At 48.6% G+C, this 14,164-nt stretch overlaps 1 protein-coding gene across 1 annotated transcript in view; it reads left to right on the top strand.

Annotated features, from left to right (window-relative positions):
- Window positions 1-5,116: 5,116 nt before the first annotated feature.
- Window positions 5,117-14,164, top strand: part of IL12RB1 (interleukin 12 receptor subunit beta 1) — a 66,002-nt gene continuing 56,954 nt past the window's right edge. The window contains exons 1-2 of the mRNA XM_085637884.1: window positions 5,117-5,399; window positions 13,914-13,982. Of these exons, the coding sequence (XP_085494010.1) occupies window positions 5,231-5,399; window positions 13,914-13,982 (238 nt within the window). The 5' untranslated portion in view covers window positions 5,117-5,230. The remainder of the gene's footprint in view (window positions 5,400-13,913; window positions 13,983-14,164) is intronic.

Here is a 14,164-nt window from a genome sequence, read left to right as displayed (position 1 = left end):
CTCAGGCTGCTTCCATTGGCGAGAAAGGAGTTTTTTGTGAGCATGGCCCCTCTACATGGTCCTGTTGTTAAAACTCCATGGGCCATGGATCACCCTTGGGTTCTGAAAGCAAAGATATTCATTGTTATGCAGGGGTTGCAATTTTTTTCCCTGCTAAGGCAAAACGTCTTCCTAAATAAGTTTTTTTAGTGAAGTGTTTTAGAAACAAGTTTATGTGAAATAATTCTTATTTGTTTGCTGGTATGCTCTTTGCTGTCTTTGTGAACTTTGCACAGTTGTGCAGTTTTGAAAATGTATGTATGTATGTAGGTTACAAATGGGATTTTTCGTTGGCTAGGGCATGCGCCTCCGCCAGGCAGAAACCCCCACTCTAGTCAGGGCAAGGGAGTTACACGCTGAAGATAACCCCTGCTCACCCTCTTGGTAGCTTGGCACAAGCAGTCAGGCTTATCCCAGAGGCAATGTGTAAAGTGTTTACGCAACACACACATACAGTAGCAACACACTAGGCACATCACAAAAGAAACTTCACACAAGGTTATATAAAAAAAATAGCCTTTGTATTATTCAAAACACATTAGAATCATAATCACACAAATACACTGTGCCAACTGGCAGCAGGTCCTAATTTACAGGGGATTATACACATGACAGGGCCAATCGCACCACTGTCAGAACCTTTAGAAAGCACTAGTAGCAAATATAAAACACAACCAGTGACTACTGTACTTAGCATTAGCAACATCACCGGCAGCATAAACGCATTATGTCTGCATCACATTAGGTATAAAACACATTATGCATAAATCTCATAAGCATAAACACATTACGCAACCTCTGTAGGCATAAATACATTATGCAATAGGCATCACCAGCATAAATACATTATGCAATAATCTTCGTGCATAATTCACATTTAGCCAAAATCAGATTAGGCATAAACACATTACGCAATCCTTATAGAGCCTTGCACCCTACCCATATCACCAAAATGCCCCCGGGCCAACTGGCCTTCCTCTGGGGCTCAAAATGCCCTCTGTCCCAAATGTCAGGGCGTAAAGATAGGACCTTCCACTGGCCCTTGGGCTGCCTTGGCAGCAAAACAACTGTGCGTAATGCACTAGGGGCGGGGGGTGCACCTCACCCACACCTGTCTACCGGCCCTGGCAAGGGCTGTCCCGATTAGGAGCGTAGTCTCCTTACGCCTGGTGACTTCCTCTTCGTAGTCACGCCTGAGTCAGGCAGCTTGCCTGACTCCTGGGCCGGCTGCGCTCTTCTTCTCTGGCGCAAAAGTGCGGGGTGGGCTCCCACTTCACCAGAAGTGCAGGGTGGGCTCCCGCTCTTCAATAATGCTTCACCCCGGAGGGCACACCATGCGGGTTGGGCTCCCGCTCACAATTAAGCATGAAGGTGGGGTGGGCTCCCGCTTTCCTTCCAGCCATGCGGGGGAATCCCCACATCGGGATTCCCTCGGACGATGTCACAGCTCAGCGCTGTAGAGCCCTCGCGCTCCTCTGGGAAAGTAGATTGAGCGCCCACGAGGCGCTAAGGCCCCAACAGTTTCAGGGCAAAGGCTGGGCCCTGGCAGACCAGCTCACAGGTCCCGCCAGCAGGGAGGCTGTCCCTCGTGGCTGTTCCTCCTGGGGCCCAGCAGCAGCAAGTCACAAGGAAGCGCAAGCACAACCCAAAACATGGGGTCACAGCCCCAGTACTTATACAGCATTTTCCTTTGTTCTGCCCTGGCACAGCGCTTGGGGGCACCAGCCTCAACTGGTTCTGGGGGGTATTGGAGCACTTTGTTTACAGGGCTCCACTTCCCCTTTGTCAGGTGGGGACTCGGTCATCAGACCACCACAGGGGGGCAGAGCCAGCATTCACCGAGGCAGACACACACCTATTCAGGGTCAGGGGACTACTCCGCCCACTACTCCAAATGCAGATCCCCTATTCAGCCTAGCGCTGACTCACCCTGCGCTCCCTGGAGCCACACACACCTCACCAGCCCCTGTCCCTCCAGAGCCAGACATGCAATACACATCAGGCAGGCAGACACATAGCAACTTCTAAAAGTGCAATTTCTAAAACAGTGATAATAAATCTGCGCATACCATTGTACAGCATTTATTATTACTATTCCACACATAACAAACTTGACCACGCTGCTCCTCTCATATCAGGAATTACCACTGAAACACTTATCAGGGAATCCCCAATGCATTCCTATGAGAGGGCATTCTCACAGCACTGAGAAACCAAAATGGATGTTTGTCACTACCAGGAAATGTCACACACTTAAGGTACATGTCCTACCTTTTACCTACAATGCACCCTGCCCATAGGGCTAGCCAGGGCCTACCTTAGGGGTGAATGACATGCAGTAAAAGGGGTGTCACAGACATGGCATCCACTTTAGGTGCCACGTCAGAGTGGCAGTAACACTGCGCGCACAGGCCCTGCAATGACAGAGGCCTGAGACACTTTTGAAAGGCTACTTTGGTGGGTTGCGCAATCAGCGCTGCAAGCCCACCAGTAGCATTTAATTTACCGGCCCCTGGTATCTGTGATACCACTTTACAAGGGACTGACAGGTAAATTAAATATGCCATACAGGTGTAGACCAATCTTACCATGTTTACCACAGAGAGCACACACACTTTACACTGGACAGCAGTGCTAAAGTGCCCAGAGTCCTAGAACCACCAACACCATGTCAGAGAAAAAGCTAGGAGGAAGGCAAACAGTTCCGGAATGACCCTGCAAAAAGGGCCAAGTCCAACATAACCCTCTTCCAGCCAAAATGCAGGGCAGGTCAATCACTACCTTGATGGACTTCCCTGCTTTGGGTGATAGAACACGGACGGGGGCCCGCAACTGCGGGGGCACACTCGAGTTCTACGCCATTCTGAACCCATGTGGTTCCCTTTGTCAAAACTCCCAGGACCAACTAAGCTACCCTACGGGTACTCCCTAGTTGTCCTCGGCCAGGACTAGGCCCTAGGGCATCCAGATGTCTCTGGTCCTTGCCATTCCAAAGAGTGGCGGGCAGTAGCCCCTGGCACTTAGTAACCATTCTCCACTCTTCCTCTCATCAGTGCAGTTCTAAACTGCCACTGATCCTCCAACCTAGGGTCAGCACCCTCAGGCTGACCAGAAGTCACGGGCGAGGCTCTCTTCCCCCTACCTCTCCTTCTGGGGTCCCTCACTCTCCTCCTTGAAGAGGCACCCTCTGAACACAACTCTCCCACCAGCTCCATACTGCTCTCCAGCAACTGGTCTCCCAACCTAGGGTCCAAACCCTCAGGTTGCACCGGGGTCAGAGGCGAGGAATCCCTCCCTCTGCACCCCCTTCTATAGTTCTACACCCTCCCACCGGGATTGTTACCCCTAGAAGACAAAACGGTAGGGACAATGATTACAGATGTCATTCCCTCCATGTCAGGCAGAATCAGAACCTATTCTCCCAACCCAGGGACTAAACCCTGCGGTTGAACACTTCCCTGGCACACCAGGACTTCCGGGGGCGCACACAGCCTCCCCTGAGGGTAACACATACCTCCTGTGTTGCGTGATAGTCTGCCTGGCGCAGATCTCCCAACCCCTGTCCATCTGACAGTGCGCGAAGATACCCCAGGACAGAAGTGGTGTCACCATGATCACTCCTAGGAGACAGTCCTTCTGGCTGGCTCCTGACCCACTGGTTCTCCCACTGGGGAACACACACACCTCTCACCCCTCCATCTGGACTTCTGCACCCTCCACTTAGGAGCAGCACCGCCAGACACCAGAACCACTGGAGCTCCGTTTACAGACGCTCCAGGTTCTCCTGACACTAGGAGATCCCCCTCAAATGGCCTACTAGTACAGCCTAGTCCCCCAACCTGGTTTTCCCTTAGGGTACCCTCCAGCCCTGAGACTGGGTTTCGGGCACCTTGGGACTCAGCCCACACTCACTCTATCTCCACTGAGACAGGATGTGAGCCCCTACACCCCTCCCACTACACCCGGACCTAGCTGGGCTACTCTGAACCTCTTCCACCACTCTGGGCTGGAAGATACCTGAGCCACTCCTTTTAGGATTACTCCCAAGTGCCTCTTCAGACTCTCTGGCACTCACCCAGAGGTCTGCCTCCTATGCAAGCTCCCTGGGATCAGAGAACCCACACTCCAACAGGTGTTGGTGTAATCCCGGAAAAAATTACTGAACATGTGCTCTCAGACAAACAGCTTGAACAGCCCTTCAAAATCATTTGCCGTGCTACCCACCCAACCTTCCAGTGCATCACAACACTCATCCACAAACTCCCCCCAAGACTGGGGAGACAGTTTCCTACTGCCCCTGAACCTCAACATATACCCTTCAGCTTTTCCCTTTATATCACCGTGCTACAAGGTGGCCAATACCACTATTTGACTTGCCTACAAAAAATTAGCACACTCCTTCTCGATGTGGCCATTGCCACCTTGAGACATGAGATAAGAACGTTCTATGTGCTTTAACCCCTTCAGTGCCCATGACGAGATAGTCTCGTCATGGAGCGCGGTTGCGCTGTGCCCATGACGAGACTATCTCGTCATGAACCCCGCCCGCTAATGAAACGCCCGGCACTGGGCGTGGAAAGGGCGGGGCACAGAAGGGGTTAAGGACCCTTGAAGAAGCTCTCGGCATATATCCCTGTGCGAAACACGTGTCGGAAGAAACAGTTATAGACTACATATCAGCACCTAATAAACAGAAATTTCGATATCCGTTGAGATTGACTTGGGTTTAATTTCCCCATATTTCCTCATCATGCTGAAAGTGCGGAATTCCACAGTACCAGGAGAGATAGCGACCCCGCTGATCAGTGGAACCTCCGTCATATCTGCTAAAGTAGGTCTCAGGTAGATCCATGCATGCATAGGAACTCCGCCCACCTCCCTGTACGTCCCCACCTCAGACACGCGGTTGATCCTCATGTCTTCTGCGCTTCCACAGTCGCTGACGTACCCCCCTCCATTTCCTCTCGTGGTTATCCTGTGGCTTGACTCATGCTCACGGTGTCTTCATGCTCAGGGGATTTTTTTGTTTCATACTTTTTTGAAAAGGTTAAAACCAGCACACAGATATTCCTGTCTCACTTACCTTGTTGCATGTCACTACAAGCACGTCGTTTACCAGAAGTACAAGTGAAACGCAATGGTCTAGTTATGTTCTCACTCGAACTACCTCAAAAGGGTGAACAACGGGTTGATGCATGGCTTCCTAGTCTGGAGATGCTCATGGCATGGGATGACAATCAAAGGCACTCATGACTGGAGGAAGTCCAAGCCTGGCATCTTCTGCGATGCCGACATGTGCCGCCGAGCAGCTGGGATGACGAGGTGGCTGACGCTCCTAATGGTGGTCATCTTTCCAACAGGTAAGTGCCAGTGGGCTGAAAATAGCCCTCAAACCCCCGGTCTTAGCTCTTACTAGCATGTTGATCAACAACGTCAATTAAGAATGTATTTTGCTATGATTGCACAGTTGCTAGCACTAGTCTTATGGACAATTAAAGTAGTGGAAGGAACACTAGTAAACGTGAATTTAAAAGTCCTGTTTACCCTCTGTAGACGGCACTCCTTTCCCTGGTCCCTCAGTAGCAAAAAGGATGTTGTAGGGACAACTGTAGTACATTGGGGTGCACCCTGTTTCACTTGGGAGGGGAGAGAAGTCACGTCATTTCTGCTTCCCCTGTCATTTTGTTGAATCAACCTATATTATTTTGGTCTTACGAGTCATGCCGAGATATCTGATAACCAATCAAACTTTTGGAGAAAGGGGTGGGCTTAGCAGCAGGGCTGCAGGAAAGCAGACCTTCCACAGGTAGCGGAATTAACTAAACATGTTCCGTAAACTACTCTCATCTGTTGGTGGGTTTATTGATTATGAGAGATGATGGCTGGACTCACTCTGCATCTCAATGAATAACTGATTGATCACTACCATTAGGCACACTAAAACTAGCCTTCCAGAATGTTCTACGGTAGAGGTGCTGATGAGTTGACTACAATAGCTCCAACCAACCGAGCCAAATTCACCAAACCAACCAATAGGAAATGCCACATTAGACCCCACTCCAGACGCCTGCTTTGGCTCGCCAAGCACAAATCACCTCTAAACTGCTCATCATCACACACAAGGCCACCTATGGAGGCACCACGCAATGCATCACACACAGAACCACCTATGGAGGTGTCATACAATGCATCACACCAGAACCACCTATGGAGATTTTTTTTGGGAGGGCAGTTTTATATAGCGCAAACTCGACTCGAAGGTATCAGAGCACTTTACGTGAGCACCAGTTACATTACAGATGGATACATCCATTTTTGTTAGGCACGGGGATATTACGTGATTTCCCAGAATCACAGGATGTTGAGCGTCCCTGCCGAGACTTGAACCCGGTTCCCCAGCTTCGAGGTCGATAGCTCTAGTCGTTAGGCAAAATTCTGTCCCACAATGCATCACACCCAGAACCACCTATGGAGACGTCACACAATGTATCGCACACAAAGCCACCTATGGAGGTGTGACACAATGCATCACACATAGAAACCCCTATGGGGGTGTCACACTATGCATCACACACAGAACCACCTATGTAGATGTCATACAATGCATCACACATAGAAACACCTATGGAGGTGTCACACAATACATCACACACAGAACCACCTGTGGAGGTGTCACAAAACGCATCACACACACAACCACCTGTGGAGGTGCCACAGAACGCATCACACACAGGAACACCTATGGAGATGTCACACAATGCATCACACACACAACAACCTGTGGCGATACCATACAATGAATGACACACAGAACCGCCTATGGAGATGTCACACAATACATCACACACAGAACCACCTATGCAGATGTCACAAAATGCATCACACACAGTCCCGCCTATGGAGATGTCACACAATGCATCACACACACAACCACCTATGCAGATGGCATACAATGCATCACACACACAAACACCGGTGGAGTAGTCACACAATGCATCACACACAGAACAACCTGTGGAGATATCATACAATGCATGACACACAGAACCGCCTATGGAGATGTCACACAATGCATCACACACACAACCACCTATGCAGATGTCATACAATGCATCACACACGCAAACACCTGTGGAGGTGTCACACAATGCATCACACACAGAACAACCTGTGGAGATATCATACAATGCATGACACACAGAACCGCCTATGGAGATGTCACACAATGCATCACACACAGAACCACCTATGCAGTTGTCACAAAACACATCACACACAGAACCACCTATGGAGGTGTCACACAATGCATCACACACAGAACCACCTGTGGAGGTCTCACACAATGCATCACACATAGAAACCCCTATGGAGGTGTCACACAATGCATCACACACAGAACCACCTATGGAGGTGTCACACAATGCATCACACACAGAACAACCTGTGGAGATATCATACAATGCATGACACACAGAACTGCCTATGGAGATGTCACACAATGCATCACACACACAACCACCTATGCAGATGTCATACAATGCATCACACACAGAAACACCTATGGGGTATCACACAATGCATCACACATAGAAACATCTATGAAGGTGTCACACAATGCATCACACACAGAACCACCTATGCAGATGTCACACATTGATCCAGGGATTGATTTTTAAGCGGGATCCCTGTCCCCTCAGTGGTCCTGTGGTTCTGTCACCCCTCTTAAAGAGGGGGCACTGCCCCATCAGTGGCCTGCTTACAGCGTGATCACAGGACCACTGATGGAACAGTGATCCCACTTAGAGAGGGATCACAGAATCACTGATGAGCAGTGATTCCGCTTGCAGAGCGATTACAGAATAAGTGATGGGACAGGGATCCCGCTTACAGAGCAATCACAGAATCACTGATGAGGTGTGATCTCGCTTACAGAGCGATCACAGAATCACTGATGAGCTGTGATCCCGCTTACAGGGCGATTACAGAATAACTGATGGGGCAGGGATCCCGCTTACAGAGCAATCACTAATGAGCTGTGATCCCGCTTACAGAGCGATTACAGAATAACTGATGGGGCAGGGATCCCGCTTACAGACCGATCACAGAATCACTAATGAGCTGTGATCCCGCTTACAGAGCGATTACAGAATAACTGATGGGGCAGGGATCACGCTTACAGAGCGATCACAGAATCACTAATGAGCTGTGATCCTGCTTACAGAGCGATCACAGAATCACAGATGAGCTGTGATCCCACTTACAGAGCGATTACAGAACTGCTGATGGGACAAGGATACCGCTTACAGAGCGATCGCAGAATAACTGATGGTGCAGGGATCCCGCTAACAGAGAAGGCTCTCCCCTTGTAGGGTAATTATCAGCTCTTAAGGTCGAAGATGAGTCAAATTTATTTATATTGTTTGTAATACAACACTGCAAATATTCTGTAGATCGTGACTCTAGATCGATGAGTACAGGTATTAGGCATAGCTGACACGTGTTTCACTCCAAGCCAACAGGCTATTGAAATGTATCAAGGCAAAATGGTGTTCCTCCAAGTATGTGCCCACAATATAGTAGGCGCATTGGAAGGACTGTCTAGGGAACCAGCTATTAATTTCACACACACAAACAAAGCAGCTTGGGTAATATTATTATTATTATTTGCATAGCTAGAAGAATAATGTTTTGGAATTAACTACTCACGTACATAAATCACTTAAATGATTCTGTGAACACAGAGATCCCTTTACTCTGTCTGTGCAAAGGACAACCAATTTCCCAACGCATAAAACCAGAAAAGCGCTTCGGCACATCGACTCACACACTGAAGAGTCTACAAAGCGCTACCAAGTAGAAACACAACTTATGTTCTTACTTTTCTCCACTCTACAAAGTACTTATAAACTAATCTTGGAACATATTCTGTGCTAACCTCTCAGAATGAAGTACCACCAAACATCAGACACAACTGGTGACCCTCCTAGTTCCACTATGCAAGGTGTCCTACGATAACACGCTACAGCGCCATAGAAACGGCCGCCAGCGCTATACGAATGTAAACAACATAGCATTACTTTTTTCAGTCGCCCTGAACACATCTTTATATTCACATGCTATAGTCACAGAAGTCAGTGTAGCTATGAATATAGACTGCTTACCCGAAAAATAAACCCTTATATCATGGGCATCATTTAGAGGTCGCAGCTGCGACCCCTGCCTTGCCTTTTGCGACCCCTGGCACTGCCTTAGCGACACCTGGCCTCAGAGTTGGCAAAATCAGCTGTGGGAAGTAAAAAATATGTGTGTGTGTGTGTAAACATGTGTGTGAGTGAAAGTAAAGGTCAAATGGCGTGTGATGTCGCTTCCACTACCGCTGGCATTTTAATGAATCGACGTTCATGCATTATGTGGGTGCTTCTGAAATACACAGATTATTAAAAAAGGTGTGCCCTTTTTATTGTACCACCATCTAGGCATTTATGAAGCCATTTGTGGTTCTTCTTAAGTAGATTTAGACTCAGACCTAAAACACTCAACAGAGAGGGACGTATTTCCATTGTATGGAGCGCTTCCGGTGACGCTGCTGTCTCCGAGCACGTGTCCGCCTGCTCGGCCTCTCCTGCCCAGAGGGAGCCAGGTCTGCTTCGGAGCTCATCTGAGCGTGAGACACAAATCGGAAGTGCGTGTTGTGCAGCAGGAGATGTCAACAAGAGGGGCCAGATATGAGGAGACAGCCTGCCATTTCCTGTCTGAGGCCCCTTGTGGGAGTCCCGAGCTGCTCTTTGTTGCTGGGGGAGGCAAGGCAGACAGCGGAATTCCAGAGTCCCTGTTCACTGTGGTAAATTCAGTACTAAACATGTGTTTATAGCCGAATTTGCACTTTTTTCAGCTTGCCAGGAATTCAAAAAGAGATTCTTGGCAGGAGTAAACCCATTTACAGTGGTGGCAAACAATGGCGTAATGACACATGAGGGCACCCCCCCTGCAAGTACATATAGGGGGCCGACCCTTTTAGGCCCATCACCTGTCACTTTTGCTGAAGGGGGCCCCTGGAGCTCGGGGACCCCCTGCGCCGCAGGGGCTGCGGAGCCTTTTGTTATGCCGCTGGTGGCGAGGTTTGTCGCGAGTGTGGCGATCTTCGCAGCTATAAATATCACCCGCGGGTTGGAAAGTGGGCATTCTAAGGCGTGGCTTGCAATAGAAGTTTGGGAACGCCCACAATCATGGGTTGACCATACCTCCTCTGCCTTCCCTTTCCACCCTGGAAAGGGTATTAAATGTACCTTCCCTCCAGCATGGCCTGGGGAGCGGATCACCTCCAGGTTTGCTGGAGGTTTGAGGGAAGGGCTTTCTCCAGGGAGAAAAATATATCCCTACGACAAAAAGTGCGTGTTTGCACAGGAGATCCTGGAATCCCCGCGTGACGGTTTCCACTATCGGAATCGGATTCTGCAGGAAAATTCATCAGACCTACAGAGGAGTACACCTGGCCACCTGTGCCTGAAGCAGTCTTCCAGTCTTACTCCTGCAATGTTGGTGATTAGCAAAAAGTAGAAAATGTACATTCAGGTTGAGCTCTCCGGATGTATTTTTCCTACTTTTTTGGGGACTCACGCACTGGTCAGCTGGTGGTCAGCTGAGGACAGGGCCCTTGCATGCAGCTGACATCATATCCTCATCTGCATTTATAAGCAACAACCACAGCAGCACACGGAGAGGTTTTCAGTCTCCCCTGTGTATACTTGGAAGAGGGTCATTCAAAGTTGTAAAGGATTTTGAACATTAATAATCCACATTTGTAAAGTGCGAACAATCACCCGTAAGGGTCTCTAGGCACTGGGGGCCGTCGGGAAGATTAAGCAAGCTATTGCCCAGAGTCACATGGTGCTGGGCTAATCTGCCGCCGGGGATCGAACCGTGATCCCCAGATTCCGGAGTCAGTTGCCCTGGCAGCAGCGCCACACCTCTTCCACATTTCTTTGTATTTTTTAGTATTTCTCATTTAAATTCACTGTTTGTAAATGTATCTCTCCGTGTGTCCTGCACATATCTTCTGGAAGAGAGAGCTCGCAGTGTCGTATGTGCATTTTGTAATTTCTTTCTAATTACAGTATTTGATTCGCTAGGTAGCCTGACACACTATTGCTGTGGCTTTCTAAATAAATTACAGAATTAAACATATTTATAATTTTTAACAGATTAAGGGCAGATTTACAAATATTTTGTACACTGTTTGTTCCACAAAAGTAATGTAAACTGGTCCATAAATGTTATTTGGAGTTTACTTTCCAGAGCGAAACTTGTTTTGCGCTGGTAAGTTGCTTGAAAGTAACACAAAACAGCGTTGGGTTACTTTGCATCGGGGGTGAGGTACCACAGGTGTTACACAGGCACTCCCTTGCACCCACCCATGATTATTGACGATAAGTCCTATCTTACAAACAATAGTAGGATTTTGTTCCTAAAAGAATGACTTTTTGATACAAGTGTTAAAAAGAGATTTGCTTCACTTCTCCAAACATTTGTGACTTTGCATGCATGCCGCACCGTACAGCACACATCCAAAGTGGGAAATGTGTTAAAGTTTGTCCAGACGTGGTATTTGTACTGGAAGGGTGCCCTTTCTGTACAAAACTTTTCTAGACATGATGAAGACATCTTCTACTATGGCCTAAAGTGGTATATATGGTGCTAAGCAGCCAGTTTGTGTGCCAATGCTAGGGAGGAAGCAGGACAGCTTCACATGTAGTCCTGTCCCGCTCTCTCCCTCTCAAGCAACGCAGCACAGCAACTTCGGTCGCTGCAATGCATACGTTTTTAGTAAATCTACCAACCACTAGCTCAGACACACAGGGAATGGAGGCACACAGGATATTATGGGTGTACTACTTTACGTACACCAAAATGCCTTTGTGAATAGACTCCTGCAACTCCAAACACTCACACTTGGAAACTGGCCAGCTGGAACTTCACTGAGGGTTCTGCAGACCAGCAGGCCTGTGCGACGGACGGCAGCTCGAGGCGCTGTGAGAGAAACTAAACTACATCCCTTCTCGGGACATATCGACAGGAAGCGGAGGCCACATTCTAGACACCAGAGGCGACTTCACATAAGAGACACCGTTTTGCAGAAATGCTTCTCCTGCATCAAGTAATGAGTAGGACTGCATGCGTCAGTGCTGCGGCACACCGTCCGTCCGTCACGTCGTACCTGTGACTTCTTGCATAGGCTACAGTGTGCAACGACAGACACAGTCAGTAAATGTCGTGAATCCCACAGGCGTGGGAGACATATACGTTAATCTGCGTCTCGATGGCCCAGCATGTCAGGCTCCAGTGGGACTGAGACATCAAAAGTAAGGTGAGAGCAGTGAATGAGTGTGAGTGAGGGCTCAAGTCACACAGAGTTTACTAAAGAGTATATCCAGGGTCCCACATGAGTAATTCACAAGCAACCTCTGGTCGGGGTAAGTCTGGAGAGATACAAGAGTAAGTCACTGCTACATCTTTGTGAATCTGGCGTTTGTGTGTCTGGGTGTGTGCGCCTGAATGCACGTTTGAATCACCTTTGCAGATACACTCAAACTCCTACCACAGAGTCCATCGACTCTCGGGGTCTGACTGCTCTCACTCCACCAGCTACGCATGGAGCAGACTCTTACTCAACCATTGGGAAGAACATCGAAGCCTCTTCCTGGCATACGAGGCGCTATCCAAATAACACGACTACTCACAGTCCCTTAGAGATGTAATATGGGATGTGTTACCGCATGTATATCTGCAATGTCACCAGGCAACATGTAGCTTATGTGGGGCTGGGGAGGATCACGTGTGTGGATGGCGACTGACTCCCTCACATACTCTCGCTGCGAAGGAACCCCCAACAGTCAGTCCTCCCAGGAAAAGGAGTCGATTTGTGCCCTCTACTGAGTGCCAGACAAGTAGTGAGGCATGTGACTTGTGTAGTTGTTGTCACACAATCTTCACAGGTGGACAGTTCTCCAGCACCTATCCAACCAGACACAGAGAGGCAGGGAGCTGACCTGGGATCTAATGTAAAGAAAGTGCATGCAAACAGGCAGTGGGTGAGGACAAGAACCCCCCCACCCAAAATATGCTACGTGAAAGAGAATACATTTTGGGGAGGTTAGAAATATTTTTCCTTTTGTTGTCCTCCTGAAACCCACAGTTTTTTCTGCCAATATATTGTGCCCTTCGGGCACAGTCCCAGAAAGGCTCTTTCTCTGCTGTAATGATGATTGAGGGTGCATCAGTGTGGGGGAAGACGCAAGCCAGCTGGGGACTACTCATCCCTAAGACATACAGCGTGGATGCACAAAATGGGCAAAGAAGAAGAGGGTGGCTGGGACTGGGCGACCGGACACTTCTCGTTAGAGAGACCAGTGTCCTGGCCCTAGCAGAATGATAAGATCAGTTTCTGTTGAAGCCCCAAATTGTACCATTCAGTTGGGTTTGAGTAATCCCAATTTAGGCTAAAAAAGAAACCACAATTTAAGCAGGGTCACAATTAGGGGTAGCACGTGCAGGTAAGAGCGATGGGGCGGGGAGGGAGGGACGAGTCGACAGATGACGCAGAGGGGAAATCAAATAAATAATTTATTTCCCCATGCCGTTGTCTGACGAATCCCCGTCACTCCAACACTGCCTCACCGCTCTTACCTGCATGGGCCGCTCCTGATCCTAATTTAGTGAGGTTGGGGAGTCAGGATTTGAACCTTGGTCTAGTCTTATGTAATTTTTCCGTAAAGAGTGAAATGAGGGGATTGCGTGGGGCCGAGAGGTTGTAAGTGGCGTTGGGTGGGACCACAAACAAGTAGGAGCTGTAAACACCTTCTTTTAATTTTGCACAGATCTTCGAGCCTACCAAGAAAAAGATGGCGCAGACGGAGGTGCTAATGAATGCCGACACGGAAGCACAGGTACGAGCCATAAAATAGGTCGTAATTAAGAGGCGGTGGTTCACGGAGAGTGAGGCGGTTCAGTGGCGGCAACATCTTCTTTGGAAACTATGATGAGTATTCTTGGTTCATTTAATCAAATTTTATCATGTTGGTGTTTGGGGGTCATTTGCAGTTTGGTGGGTGATTTCGCGAATCACTGA

This window comes from Triturus cristatus, chromosome 12 (genome assembly GCF_964204655.1).
Source record: "Triturus cristatus chromosome 12, aTriCri1.1, whole genome shotgun sequence".
In the NCBI taxonomy this organism is placed as follows: Eukaryota; Metazoa; Chordata; class Amphibia; order Caudata; family Salamandridae; genus Triturus; species Triturus cristatus.
The sequence above is the reverse complement of the archived record's forward strand: the minus strand, read 5'-3'. Positions and strand labels throughout refer to the sequence as shown.